Source organism: Urocitellus parryii, chromosome 11 (assembly GCF_045843805.1).
Source record: "Urocitellus parryii isolate mUroPar1 chromosome 11, mUroPar1.hap1, whole genome shotgun sequence".
In the NCBI taxonomy this organism is placed as follows: domain Eukaryota; kingdom Metazoa; phylum Chordata; class Mammalia; order Rodentia; family Sciuridae; genus Urocitellus; species Urocitellus parryii.
Genome location: NC_135541.1, coordinates 86,877,279 through 86,892,203, shown reverse-complemented (window position 1 = coordinate 86,892,203; position 14,925 = coordinate 86,877,279). Strand labels below are relative to the sequence as shown.

The 14,925-nt window shown below is 30.9% G+C and overlaps 1 protein-coding gene and 1 pseudogene across 4 annotated transcripts in view; both read left to right on the top strand.

The window, feature by feature from the left end:
* The window catches only part of Col11a1 (collagen type XI alpha 1 chain), a 213,862-nt gene that overhangs the window by 66,334 nt on the left and 132,603 nt on the right, over nt 1-14,925 (top strand). Inside the window, exons 5-10 of one of the 4 annotated variants that reach the window (XM_026409163.2) lie at nt 4,318-4,446; nt 10,151-10,288; nt 10,474-10,566; nt 12,675-12,926; nt 13,536-13,598; nt 14,242-14,283. In XM_026409163.2, the coding sequence (XP_026264948.2) occupies nt 4,318-4,446; nt 10,151-10,288; nt 10,474-10,566; nt 12,675-12,926; nt 13,536-13,598; nt 14,242-14,283 (717 nt within the window). Of the gene's footprint in view, nt 1-4,317; nt 4,447-9,770; nt 9,888-10,150; nt 10,289-10,473; nt 10,567-12,674; nt 12,927-13,535; nt 13,599-14,241; nt 14,284-14,925 lie in introns of all 4 variants that reach the window. The other 3 variants (XM_026409164.2, XM_026409165.2, XM_026409166.2) reach the window with 3 other exon arrangements.
* LOC113197023 (U4 spliceosomal RNA) lies at nt 6,777-6,908 on the top strand (annotated as a pseudogene).

Below are 14,925 nucleotides of genomic sequence, written 5' to 3'. Positions count from 1 at the left end.
CACTAAAAGAAAATGGTTGGAAATGAGAAATCCATAAAGGACTCTGGAAAGCTCCATCATTCTTCTGGTTATCTAGAAGACCTGTATACATGTCCAGGAAAGACTTAAAGAGGTCCTAATATCTCATGTTGCTGCCTTTGAAAGGGCACTTGAAGAAGTGAGGTCTAAGGCACAGTTGTAAATTTTTAGCATATGTAAAGGGTTCTCCAGTGCACAGAAGAACCCTCCTGTGATATTATAGATTTAAAGTATTTAGGAAAATATCTGGCCAATCATTAGCTGATGGTAACCTAACTAAGCAGTAACTCTAGTAGTCAAGGAAATTAAGAATACAGACTTATAATCAACAACAACTATAAATAGAAACCACAATGGGCTCAGGATATGAGAGCACAAAATCTGATTTCCAGAGTTACCTTTTTAAACATTCAACAACAACAACAACAAATTTTCAAAATTATGAGAAAGGCAAAGAAACTAGAAATTATGTACTATGCAAAGGAAAACAAATATTAGGAACTGTCCTTGAAGAACCACAAATACTGAACTTTCACAACAAAGACATTAAATCAAAATTATGTATACATTCAAAAATTAAAAGAAACCTTGACTAAACAACTTAATGTAAGATAATAATGTTTTACCAAATAAAGAACAGCCATAAAGATTGATATTATATTTTACATGTACTAAACAGAAATTCCAGAGTTGAAAGTGTAATAACTCCAATTTAAAAATGACTAGAGAAGTTCAATGGAATACTTGAACTGGCAGAAGAATCAGTGAACTTGAAGATAAAACAACAGAGAATTATCTAGTATAAGAAAATTAAATGAAAATCATGACAAAGACATTGACAGAGTCAGATACCTGTGAGATACAAAAATAGACATGGTAGAAGCCCTACAAAGAGCAGAGGAAGGGATCAAAGGCACATTCAATGAATTAACTCCATGCAATGAGCAATCAATGAGATGAACAGAGAGCCTATGTTTTGGGATCAAATTTTTGCCACACACACATCAGAGTGCTCATCTCCAGGATATATAAAAAACTCAAAAATCTTAACACCAAAAAATCAAGTAATCAATAAATGGACTAAGGATCTGAACAGACACTTCTCAGAAGAAGATACACATTTGATCAACAAATATATGAAAAAATGTTAAACATCTCTAGGAATTAGAGAAATACAAATCAAAACTACTCTTAAGATTTCATCTTAAGCCAGTCAGAATGGCAGTTATCAAGAATATAGACAAAAATAAATGTTGGTAAGGATGTGGGCAAAAAAGCACACTCATACATTGCTGGTGGAACTGCAAATTGGGCAACCAATTTGGAAAGCAATATGGAAATTCCTTGAAAAACTTGGAATGGAACCACCATTCGACCCAGCTATCCCACTCCTTGAGACCAAATAACTTAAAAACAGCATAGTACAGGGACACAGCCACATCAATGTTTATTGCAGTACAATTAATAATAGCTAAACTGTGGAACCAACCTAGATGCTCATCAGTAGATGAATGGATAGAGAAACCTTGGTATATATACACAATGGAATATTACTCAGCATTAAAAGAGAATAAAATCATGGCATTTGCAATAAATGGATGGAGTTGGAGAATATCATGCTAAATGAAGTAAGCCAATCCCCCAAACATAAAGGCTGATTATTCTCTCTGATAAGTGGATGCTGATCCAAAATAGGGAGTGAGGTGGAGGCATGGGAATAATGGAGGAACTTTGATTGGGCATAGGGAAGGGTGAGTGGAGAGGGTGCAGGGTACAGGAAAAATGGTGGAATGAGATGGAGATCATTCCCTTAGGTAGATGTAGGAGTTCGCATAGGGTGTGATGCTATAATCGTGTACAACCAGAGAAATGAAAAGTTGTGCTGCAGTGTGTACAATGAATCAAAATGCATTATTAAAATAAATGCCTTATTAAAATAAATTATAAAAAAGGCATATTCAATGAAGTGATAGCTGATAATTTCTCAAAATTGATGAAACATATTAATCTTCACATCTAAGACTCCTAACAAACCCCAAGTGTGATAAACTTGTAGAAATCCACAACTAAACACTTCAAAACCAGTCACTCAATAAAGACAAAAGGAGAACTTTCAAAGGTGCAAGCATGGAGTGATGATAATATATATGGGATTCTCATTAAGATTAGTAGCTGATTCTCACCAGATACCACCGAGGGCAAAAAAGTGGTGGAAAACATATTAAAAGCAATCTTATACCAAAAGAACAATGTTATAAGCATCACCATACTACCTGACTTCAAAATGCACTTCAAAATAAAGACCATGGTACTGACCTAAAAACAGACATGTAGGCCAAAGGAACAGAATAGAAAACTAAGATATTAAAACCAAACATTTACAGTCAGTGTTCAACAAAGGAATCAATAACACATATTGAGGAAAACACAGTCTCTTCAATAAATCATGCTGGGAAACTGGATGTCCATACTCAGAAAAATGAAACTAGACCTGTGTCTTTCACCACTCACAAAAATCAACTCCAAATGAAATACTTAAATATAAATCTCAAAGCATTGGAAGTACTAGAAGAAAATGCTTTCTGATATAGGTCTGGAAAGAATTTTGGGGAAAAAATCTCAATAGCATCAACAACAACAAAAAAAAAGCAAAAGCCAACAAACATGATTCCATTAAACTTAAAAAGTTTCTGCATAACAAAGGCAATAGTCCACCAAGTGAAAAGACAACCTAGAGAATGGGTGAAAATGTATGCAAACTATGCATCTTAAAAGGGGCTAGTATCCTGAATATATAAAGAATACAAATAACTCAATAGCAAAAATAAAAATGAATGGGTTATGAAACGGGGCCAAATATCTGAATAGACATTTGTTAAAGAAGACATAAAAAGACTAATGAGTGTATTTTAAAAGAATTATGCCATTACTGATCATCAGAGAAATGTGAATCAAAACCACAGTGAAATATCATCTAACCCCAATGAGAATGGCAGTTTTTAAATAGAAAGTAACACATGGTGGTAGGAATATGGAGAAAGTGAAACACTTATATAGTTCTGGTCGGAATGTAAAATAGTAAAACTGTTATGGAAAACATTAATGGAGGTTCCTCAAAAAATTTAAAAGTATAACTACCATATGAGCCAGCAATCCTACTACTGGGTATATTTCCACAAATGAAATGAAATCAGTATGTTAAGAAGAAATTGCATCAAATTTATGTTTCTGTGTCCATAATACTATGTCCACTATGTTGTGTAGAAGACTTTTTTCATGAACATTTGTGTATGTGTAAGTGAATATTGCAATATAAAAGTGCTATAAATTCTCTCCTAGTCCTCAGTTTTTGTCTTTTGTAATTTAAGATTCATATTTTTCATCAGGTTCTAAATAACTCCAGTTGATAAGAATGTAGGGAATGATCAAATATTTTGAAATTATTAAAACTGGAATCAGGAGATCTATAAATCAGACTTTGTGCTCAAACCTAAAGGGACATTTGAATCTCTTCTGGGCCTGAGTATAATTCTGAAATTAATCTGATCCTGATCCACAGGTTTATATCAAACTAGGTTTATATCATAGTACATTAGACCCCTGTGAAAATACTCAAGATAGCTTCAAGAGCCCAATATTTAGAACTTTCCTTTACTCACAGTCTCCAATAACTGCTAAAATAAAAATTCTGTAGAAAATCCTGTTATTAAATATTTCTAGTATTTGTCATGTATGAAAACACACAGATTTGATATGACTTTTAAGTATGAATAGATACTCCATGTGTACTCCAAATGTGCCAAACCTGTGCTTCTGTTTTTAAACTTTGGGTTTTTCTGGAAACTACATTTTTTATCCATTTTTTGCAAGAATTTCTTTTGCTAGCCCAACACAATTGTTGGATTTGTATTTTTACTTAAAAAGTCTCATGTAAGTTTGTCTATCAATAACAATTCAATATGAACTAATTTAGTTTTTGTGGCTTTTATTATTGGAATTACATTCACGTTTACTGATATTTTATTTGTTCTTTACTCTGAAGAGTTAACCATGAATGCAGTAAGTTGAATTTTAACAAATGAAAGAATTACTATAGATTTTCTAAACCAGAAAAAATTAATATTTATAATTAGTTTACTGAATATGTTTCTTTCTCAGTCCTATAATTCTTCACATTGAAACATAAGTGAATTTCTACTTCAGTTATTTACAAATAAAGTACAGATCATCTTAGAGAAATCTTGCTCTCGATATGTGTACTAGGATTTACTGACCATATCCATGTCTGTTTCTTTCTAGGGGGACATCCAGCAGTTTTTAATCACAGGTGACCCCAAGGCAGCATATGACTACTGTGAGCATTATAGTCCAGACTGTGACTCTTCGGCACCCAAGGCTGCTCAGGCTCAGGAACCTCAGGTAGATGAGGTGAGGAGCACAAGATCACCAGGTCCTCTCATTTCTCCGATATGCATGGCATCTTCAGTTTGGGGACTTTACTTACGTATTTAATAACCTTAATTATATTTTACATTATATTCAATAGTTTTGTAATTAGTATAAGAAGAAGTGACTTAATGATACTTGGTAGTTTTCCCCTGCTTATGCGTTTTGTTCCTTAATTTTATTAGAACTAGAGTTATTTCACTTGTACATTGCATATATGAGTGTATTTTCCATTTGAGAGTATAATTTCTAATAGCTCATTTTTGCTCTTTAGCATTAAATAATTAACACAGCTTCAAGATAAAGGTAGTATATCTTCTAGCATACTTGCCTTTCCTCAGGCCTTTTAGAGTTCATGCAGATGGGAAAATGGCCTAAGAACTATTTTAAAGTTTTTAGGCTTTGTTGAATAATTAGGTAGTTCTTCCCCCCCACCCCATTTTCACACAGGGAATTTAAAAAGAAGACCCAAAGTAAGGAATGTATGTTTTTATTGGAATTAGAACTGTTTTTAGTATATTTTTTTATAAGAATTATTAATTTGAGAAGGGGGAAAGTCTTAGAACAACAAAACTGTCCTTATTTTAACTCAATACTTTTTTTTTAACCTTTTAAATATACTGTAGGTATCTTTTGATTTTTTTAACTAGTTAGAAAAGGTTAAGATATTTTGATTTATTGCTACTGTTGAAGTGAATTTAGGTTAGATTTTACAATAAAATCTCTTTAATGTGTGTTTTTCCAACACTTGTTTATTTTTAAGGAATGATAGTGAATCTGTTGCCCTAATTTTTTCTGTGACTTAATATCAGTGTTTTTTTGTTTCAAAAAGGGTATTCTTAACAAATCTGAGAGAAAAAAGAAAAATTACTGGATATTTTGTTTGTTTTTCTTTTCATAGTTTTTAAATGCCTTACGATTCACTAAATATATTTTCTGTCAATTCCACTGTGATGGGTGAAATACCCTTTAGGTTTATGCTTTTGTATCTGACAGATTATGTGATAACTTAATATTAACATTTGTAGTATTTATTGTATATGTTCAAGAATGATAAGATTTATTTTATGCTTCTTTCTTAAGAAGGATAAGTCTTACTCTTTTTAGCAAGAGATATGGCTCTGATTTTTGGAAGAAGGAAGGTATGCGTTTTTAATATATTACCTTCAGGTGTTTTGCTCCCATGTTTTATTGCTATTATGTCAGGTAAGTTGAGTCAATTTACATGAGGATAATTGTTATCAATCTTCTTAAGTTCATTGAGAAGTGATCCTGCCTTTTTCTATTTTAGTTGTTGAAATGCATATTTTCTATGCTGTTGAGATGCCAAACTTACTTTTTACTGGAAGCATTTGGTGAGGAACATGACACATAGCTATAATAGAAACTGCAAGAAAATCTGGTTGAACAAGACAGGAATAAACAACTTTCATTACCAGTTTCTATATGGATTATAACAAAATGAAAACATTTATTCATTTATTTTTTATATTGGCACTGGGGATTGAACCCAAGGGTCTTTTACTACTGTTTTACATCCCTAGCTCTTTTAAATTTTTTTTTTTTTTTTATATTCAAACATGGTCTCCCTAACTTGCCCAGGCTGGCCTCCAATTTTCAATTCTCCTGTTTGAGACTCCTGAATCATTGTAATTACAAGAATGTAATTACAAATCAACTTTCACTTTTTTTTCTGTAATGCTATATTAGCATTGATACTTTGATAATAAGATAATCATTCTATACTAGTATTACAAAAACTAGTAAAATCAAATTAGTAAGGAGTCTTTATATTTATTTTGAAGTGTATCCATTATTATGTCATTATATTACAATATGACAATATTACAATGACTGATTTTTAGGTATTCTACCTAAGCAAAATAACTTTGTAAAATTTTATTTGCCAGTAAATGGAGAACATAAAGTGCACTATGAAGCATGAGTAATACATATTGTAATTTGTGTTGTTTAATATTCCATTAATAACTTTGTGAAATTGCATATATATTATTCTATTTGGATTAATAAATATGACAATTTATTTTGGAAACTAACCCGTCTGCTTTTTCCAACTTGTTTTTTCTAATTAGTATCCCTAAATAACATTCTTAAAATTTAATTGTTTGCGTCCTCAGCACATCATATTGTGATTACAAAGAAATATACAGTGTAGATAGAGTTCAGTTTAGTAATATCATCAAACTTAATTATATTTGAACCTACATGATGTCATTTAAATATAAAATCAACTAATATTAAAATTTAAATGCCACTTAAATATAAAAGCAACTAATATTAAAATATTAAAACTATTTGCTCAGTGGCAGTATCATAGCCAATGAGGTTTATCTGAGGCACGATTATCGCTAATTGAAAATTATGGTTTTGGTATTCTTATCAGGTTAAGTTGTCTTTTTGATTATAAGACATTGGATATCAAATTTATATATGATTTCTTCTTTTGGGGGGTTACTAGGGATTGAACTCAGAGGCACTCAGCCATTGAGCCACATCCCCAGCCCTATTTCGTATGTTATTTAGAGACAGGTTCTCACTGAATTGCTTAGCACCTCGCTTTTGCTGAGGCTGGCTTTGAACTCCTGCACCTCCCAACTCAGCCTCCTGAGTTGCTGAGATTACAGGTGTGCACCACCATGCCTGACTGATATCTTCTTAATGTATGACACACCGTAGAATGCCTTCTATGTAAAAAGCAAGAATGATACTTTTTTTAAAAAGATGAAAAGGAAAAATGAAGCAAAATAAAGATCACCCTTTATAAAGAAATTTACATAATAAATGGCTTCCCAAAATATATTACCTAAATCATCTTTTCACTGAATATTTATTATACATGTTAGTTTCAATAAATTCACAGGTTTTTACTCAGAGCACCATTTTTCTTCCAAATTAAGTGAAGGACAGAATTTGACATTTTCAGAAAATGAGTCTTTCTCATCACATATTCTAATTTCTGCTGACCTATGAACAAATCAAGGTTAAAATCATCCCATCACTGCACATCTTCTTGCACATATTCCTCTGTTTACGACAACCAGTTTTTTCTTCTACCTATCACCAACATATCCTCTAAAGTGCACACAAAAAATAGGCAATAAGGCTTCATGCATACTAGAAGTGCCTGAAGCCACTAACTAAAATGTGCTTTAAATCTGAAGAAGTGAACATGTTATTTCCTCCATTATTCAATACCATTCTGAGAGTTCTTCCTCTAGAAGGTGTTCAAACCGAGGAGCAATTAGAAAGGTTAGCAGAAATTTCTTCTTACAAGAGAGAAACATCACATAAAATCATTATTTGGTGGAGGTTTAAATGTAATTATGCTGAATAGCAGACCTCAGTTTAAAATGCATTTAAATTTCCCATGTTTGAAATTGGGTCTTAGATCTTTACTGATTTTGTTTTTTTCAATTCATTATAGATGTATGTCATTCAGAAAAGTTTGTTTAATTTTAAAATTCTAAAGCATAAAATAGATTAGCAAATATTTAGTTTTCCCATATTTTATTTTAAGTTGGTGATCAGTAAAGATATTCAATATTTCTTACTTTAACACAAGTGACTATAACTGTAGCAAACTACTCATTAGATAATATTCAATCTCCATTATGTCTACTTAATATGTAATAAATTTAGTACTTAATTGCTTTAGTTAATAAGGTTACTAATAATGCTTACAGAAAATTTTCTAGAAATAGTTGGCATTTTACCTTACTTGCAAAAGTATGAAAACCAAGGATATTTAAAATGTGATCCACATTCATTTTCCTAGTTACCTAATTTTATGTAAATTCTTATAAGAATGGCATTTATTGAATGGCCTCCAGTATATCTAGTCATTGAAAATGAAGCTGTTATTACAGAGGTAAAATTGAAAATCTTTTTATTTATTTTATCAAATAAGAATTTTAACAGTCATAAAAAATACAAAAGGAACACCTGTTTATATTTCAATATGACCTGTAGCCAAAGGATCTAGAAACGTTTCTCTAGTGAGGGTATTTCATTAACAACTGAATGTACAAAACTGACATGGGCTCACTTTTGATGTGTCTCTTTATATATGTGTGAAATTTGCACTCATTTGTGTAGCTATGTCAAACAGAGCTTATTGGAGGGCACTCTGATCACAATTTTCTCAAATTTTTAGTTAATCATTATTTTATTGGCAGATTTGGTTGAGATGCCAAATTGGGTCATAACTAGAATTTTACCAAACACAGTACTTAGGGAATTACATGTAAGTTTCCTTTTGTATTCCTGTGTACATGCTTTAGAATTTTATATCATTGAGTTTCCTGCTTAATTTTTATGTAGTATCTGATTAATGTATTTGTAGTTATTTTGATGAGAAAATATTGATTCCTAGTATCTATACTCTTGATAAAAAAATTTAATTTTAGTTTTGGAAATGAATACATTATTTTCCACACCATCACTATATGGTTTTATTTCATCTCCCTCTATTAAAAAATGATCCCTCTCCAATCAAATTCTTTTTTAAAAATAATGTGGAACAAAATGCAATTTTTCAATTTCAATTTATTGACTTAAATATTATTCTCTTTTTTCGATAGCTAAAGAAAGCAGTAATTTCAGAGATTGAAATAATATTTTAATCATAAACATATCTAATTGCAAAACTTTTAATACTTTATAAATGCTTTGTTTTTTAGTTAAGTCTATGAAGTTAGAGATTTCCAAATAAATTGTAGAATTCATTATTTCATTGATTACAGTTTTCTGAAAATAATATAGATTTATCTCATGTCCCTTGATTCCTTTTCCTTCTTCCTTCCCCATCTTATAATAGATTTGAAAGTCCTTTCATACTCAGGAAGACTACTCATATTTTTTTAAGTATGTTTTTTTTTTTTAAATTACCTATCAATTATTGTGAAATTCTCATACTGGAACCTTGTATAACAATTTTTATAAATCAAAACTAACCTAAATAATTCGCAGGTATATCCAAGAACATAAATGCTGTGTTTGGATTCATACTCAATAATTAAAAGTTTGAATTATTCAAAACTTTTAGTTTTCCCATAATCCTAACCACGATTCTGCTCTTACAAACACTGCTTTATCTCTCCTGTTATTATACTGTGTTTAAGATGATATAATAATACTTCCATGTGAAACAAAATTACTTTTAAGTAACAGTGTTTCCCTGTTTCTTAACATTTACTCTAAGTAAAAGTTAAGAAGATGATTCCCGCTTTGTTAGTATTACTTGCAACTAACAAAATTGCCTGCTATTTTTTTCCTTTGCAATGTAGTATGCACCTGAGGATATAATGGAATATGAGTATGAGTACGGGGAGACAGAGTATAAGGAGGCTGGAAGTGTAACAGAGAGCCCCACTGTAACTGAGGAGACAATAGCACAAACAGAGGTAAAAACAAAGAGGCATCTGTGTATGTGGTGTCTGCGCTTCGTCGTCCTCTGGTTGCTTATGTCAACTGTTTCTCAGACTTACCATGGACCTTTTATTCACCTATTTTCTGTGGAATAATAACAGATTTTATTTGACAGTCATTGTCCTGCAGGGGTGCTGCTCGTGTGGCTTTTGCTTATTCTTTCTTTCATCCACACTTTTTTTTTTTCCCGTCTCACTTTATTTATGTTTCCATTCCATCTTTCATCACATTTTTACAGAAAAAGAAATCCAATTTCAAAATGAAGATGAGGACAGTGGCCACTAACTCAAAGGAAAAACTCAAAAAGTTTACACCCCCCAAAACCAAGAAGAAGAAAAGTTATCAAGCAGCAGCAAAAGCCAAACTAGGGGTAAAGGTAGCAAAGAAAAAGCAATCAAGATCTCTCCTAGATAAGCTGGAAGATCTCTGATCATGAGTCATAGTCTTAACCCAACTAGACAAATACTCATTTGGCTAATACTGTACCCCCATTAACTCACGATTTTTACATACTTGAGATGATTTTACATTTACTGATTGTTTTTCTTTTGAATTTTTTAGGCAAATGTTATTGATGATTTTCAAGAATATAACTATGGAACAGTGGAAAGTTACCAGACAGAAGCTCCTAGACGTGTATCTGGAACTAATGAGGTAATACACACAGACAGCATTAAATCACAAGCCAACAGCTAAAATGTGTTATATATTTTGATATAATTTGCTCTGGGAGAATCCATAATCTCTGAATATTCCAAGTTTTTATTCTTTTACTAAGGCAACAGAAGCAATAGCATTGATTTACATTAATAAAATCCGATCATTTGAAGTCATTGTCAATTCAGGTTTTGCATGATTCTTTGCTTCATGCAAATGCTAAAATGGTCAAACTGAATTGGCTGCTATGATCTTGATTGTTTCTAGTGTTGAGCAAGCTTCTCAACATGTTGTGACAAAGACTAGTTACAGCATGATCTTTCTGTAGAAGTGAAAATTGTATCATTGCTTGATGCAAATGGAATTTTATTTCATCTGACCAATAATCATGATTTTTTTCAACCACTTCAACCACTCAGTCATATTCCCACCCCTATTTTGTGTTTTATTTAGACACAGGGTCTCACTCAGTTGCTTAGTGCATCTCTTTTTGTGGAGGCTGGTTTTGAACTCACAATCCTCCTTCTTCAGCCTCCTGAACCTGGCCTCATAATCATGAATTTTAATGACAGGAAGCATTTTGAAAAAAATGTAGTCTTAGCGGATTTTAATAGATACTTGTATTTTCAAATTTCTGGAGATTGTGATATTAATTAGGATTAGATGATATATTTTAGTCATTCCAGGATTTTATAAAAAATGTTTTAAATTTGGGTAGGTTAAAATCAGTCATCCTGAATTCCATATTGCAAATGCATTTTGATTATGAAAAAAAATCAGTATACAATTTAGTTTAACTTTGTTAAATATCTGGCATACATTCCTTTGAATTTTATCAAAAAATGAGTAAAAGGAATGTGTGAATAATTTAATTATTTGAAATTTATATAAAACATGTCCCTATGAGACAAAAGAATATTACCTCTAAACACAAAATTTTGAATAGTAAATATTTAGGGTGTGAATGGATTTTAAGTTTCACCTAATTCCAATTCATCATTTTCCAGCAGAGGATGCCTTTATTGAAGATGCTTCTTTACATTCTTGAAATTCATCCAGCTCTTTAGTCCAGGGTTATGAACATATAATATTCTGTGTTCTGATCCTAGATAGCATGCAACCTCTGTAGACAGTGCATGTTGAAGAGTACAAAAATGTTTTGATTATTAGCTATTTTATTATTGATAACAATTGCTAAATTAATCACTTTTCCACATATTTTTCACAAGATTTTGTATACTATTAATTTATTTACTATTACTCTAATTATATCATTCACTATACCATAGATAAGTTATTTAAAAGAGAAAATATCACAAGATGAATTATATATTTGGACTTCATCAGAATCATGAGAAGGCATAGTATTCATATAAAATATATGATTTGCATTTATGCTATATAAAACATTATTTATGAGAAAAAGTACATTCTATAAAGTTTATTTTCTGTATCACTATCTTTGATATGAAATTGATTTTTAGTGTTTAATTTCTACTCTAAATGAGATTATACAATAACTTTTTTTTTTACTTTGAGGAGTATAATTTACATTTTATTTACTTTAATGAACTGTTTAGTGTACTACTATTTCTCTTCATACACAAAACTTTGCATAATTATTGCAACGATAAATCACAATTATATTGGCATTAATATTTTACCTATGGGATTTAATATCAAGCTTATATGACTTATTGTAGCAATTTTATTTCATAATGATGTCCTATGAGCTTTGAAAATTAAGCATAGTTTTAGCTATATGAATGTTTTATTGTTCAAATCTTAAATTATAAAGTAAATATCAACTTGACTAACACAATTTTTTTTCAATGGAAGCAAATATACATGGTGGATCCATGTGAATATTTGCAGGTTATTGGGAAAAGTAGTGCTTTGAAAGCAATATGCCTTTGTACACACCAATGTACAAATGTATTTCTTTCAATTATACTGAGAGGCTACCTTTCCAAGCCTTCAAATCTTGCTTAAGCAGTGATAAAAATCTTTCATGGTCTGCCATCAAGCTGTAATTACAAATGCTTACCTTGCTTCACTAACAATAAACTTTATGTTCTCCAATTCCTTGTAACTTAAATTAATAGCCAAATCCTGTTGAAGACGTTTTCACAGAAGAATATATAACTGGAGAGGATTATGATCCCCAGAGGAAAAATTTCGAGGACACACTATATGAAAACAAAGAAATAGACGGCAGGGACTCTGATCTTCTGGTAGATGGAGATTTAGGCGAATATTTTTATGAATATAAAGAATATGAAGATAAACCAACAAGCCCCCCTATTGAAGAATTTGGTCCAGGTGTACCAGCAGAAACTGATATCACAGAAACAAGTGTAAGTCAGCAGTAGGCTCTTTGTCATTGTCTAACTTATTTTTGGAGTGTTTTCATGTTCATTTTAATGTGTTTTCTGATTCAAAGTACAGGTGGAGTTTATATATCAATTGTGGATACTTACCACTCTTAGGCCACCTTGATAGATTCTTCCTAATTGGAATCTTCAGCAATTGTATCTCAGGCCACTCTACTGGAATCTTCTTTAAAAATGTAGTTTGATAACATTGTACATAAAATTTCTCAGCATTGACAAGATTAAAGTACAGTAATTACTTTTCGGACTAGAAAGTTTGATTTCTGATTTTTAGTCTATTATATTAAAGTACTGACATTTCTTAGTGTCTTAGAACTATAATTGAAACTACAGATGTTTTTTTTTTTCTTTCTATACTATGTTTTAAAAAGCAATTGTTCAATCTCATTTTAAGAATTAGTGTTGAGGTTTATTTTCAGTATTGAAGCCTTTAATAAATTGCTGTTTTAAAAAGCACATACTTTAATAGGTTGTTTTAAATGCCTCTAAGTGATTGAATTCCTTTTTAAAAATACTGAAAAAGCTTCATTAACATGAAGACATTTGGGGTGTCTTAAATTTTTCACTCAATAGATAAATGGCCATGGTGCATATGGAGAAAAAGGGCAGAAGGGAGAACCAGCAGTGGTTGAACCTGTAAGTACATTTTAAAGGTTGGTGCAGTTGTTGTAGTTTATAGTATAAACTGCCATCATCTTAACTTATTATATATGTTCATATATTATCATTGAAAATCCTGATGTCCAAATGGTTATAATTTGCTAAAAATCCATCAGTAATGCCTTTTCTAACAAATGCAATTTCAATAGACCAAAATATTATGTAAATGAAATTTCAAAATTTGAAAGTGGGTGAATTTGTCTACTCATATTCTCACATTTTACAGCTAAGAAGACCAAAATCTGAAGGGTTTAAGTGATTTTTCTGAGTTTCAAATGATTTGGTGGTTGAGTTATAACATGACTTTAGTTTTTCTGATTCCCAATCTTATGATTATTTCCTCTAATTTCTGTAATGACAATATTAGAAATATATTATTGGACGTAGAGCTTATTTTATCAGATCCAAATGTGTGATGCAATGATTTAAGAATATTCTTTTGAAAATTTACTTTTCTTTCTTTTCCTATGCAAAAGTGTTTGTAATTGATTTCATTTAATAGGAATGGAGAATTCACTTTTTAAAAGTCAGTGGTTTAGTGTTGTCTCACATTCACTTAGTTAAGAGGTTGAGGGTTTCACTTCCCTGGTCAAAGATTTTCTAACATTTTTTTTAACAGGGTATGCTAGTTGAAGGACCACCAGGGCCAGCAGGACCTGCGGTAAGTAAATTATATACGATTATTTTTTGTCTTGATTTTTCAATGATTGAATATAAGATTTCTATTTTATTAATAGATTTTTTTTTTTTTACTAAATTGAATATTGAATCCTAGGGGCAAACATTTGTTTGGAGGGTCTGGTGAACTGGAACTACCTTCTGATTTAGCTATCCAAGTTTTATTCTCTAAAGAACACTTGAATTAAATTTTGTTTTGAATATTTTTTTGCTTAAATGTCTCTGCATCTTGTAACCAATTTTCATCTTTTTACCTGAAAATTATAAAAGTTTAGGAAAAGATCATTCTTCTTATTAGGGAGATATAATTATATTTCAGTGCATGGGTGAGAATTCTAGGAAGACTGTAGCTGTCTTATATGTATTTCTAGAAGGAATAATTATGAGATTCCATTGTCATTTCCTTATAAGGTTGATATCACTTATGGTGTCATTATTTTAAGGTAGTTGAACTGAACAGACCTCGTAACAAATCTTTTTTTTTTTATATGTGTGTGTGGAATTAATTATATTCTCATTTACTGAAAATAATATAAAATACTTATGCTTTCAAAGATTTACAAAAGAGAATATGAAAATGCCTACAGGCTAAATGTAAAAAGGGATTTCTACATTTTCAACTTAG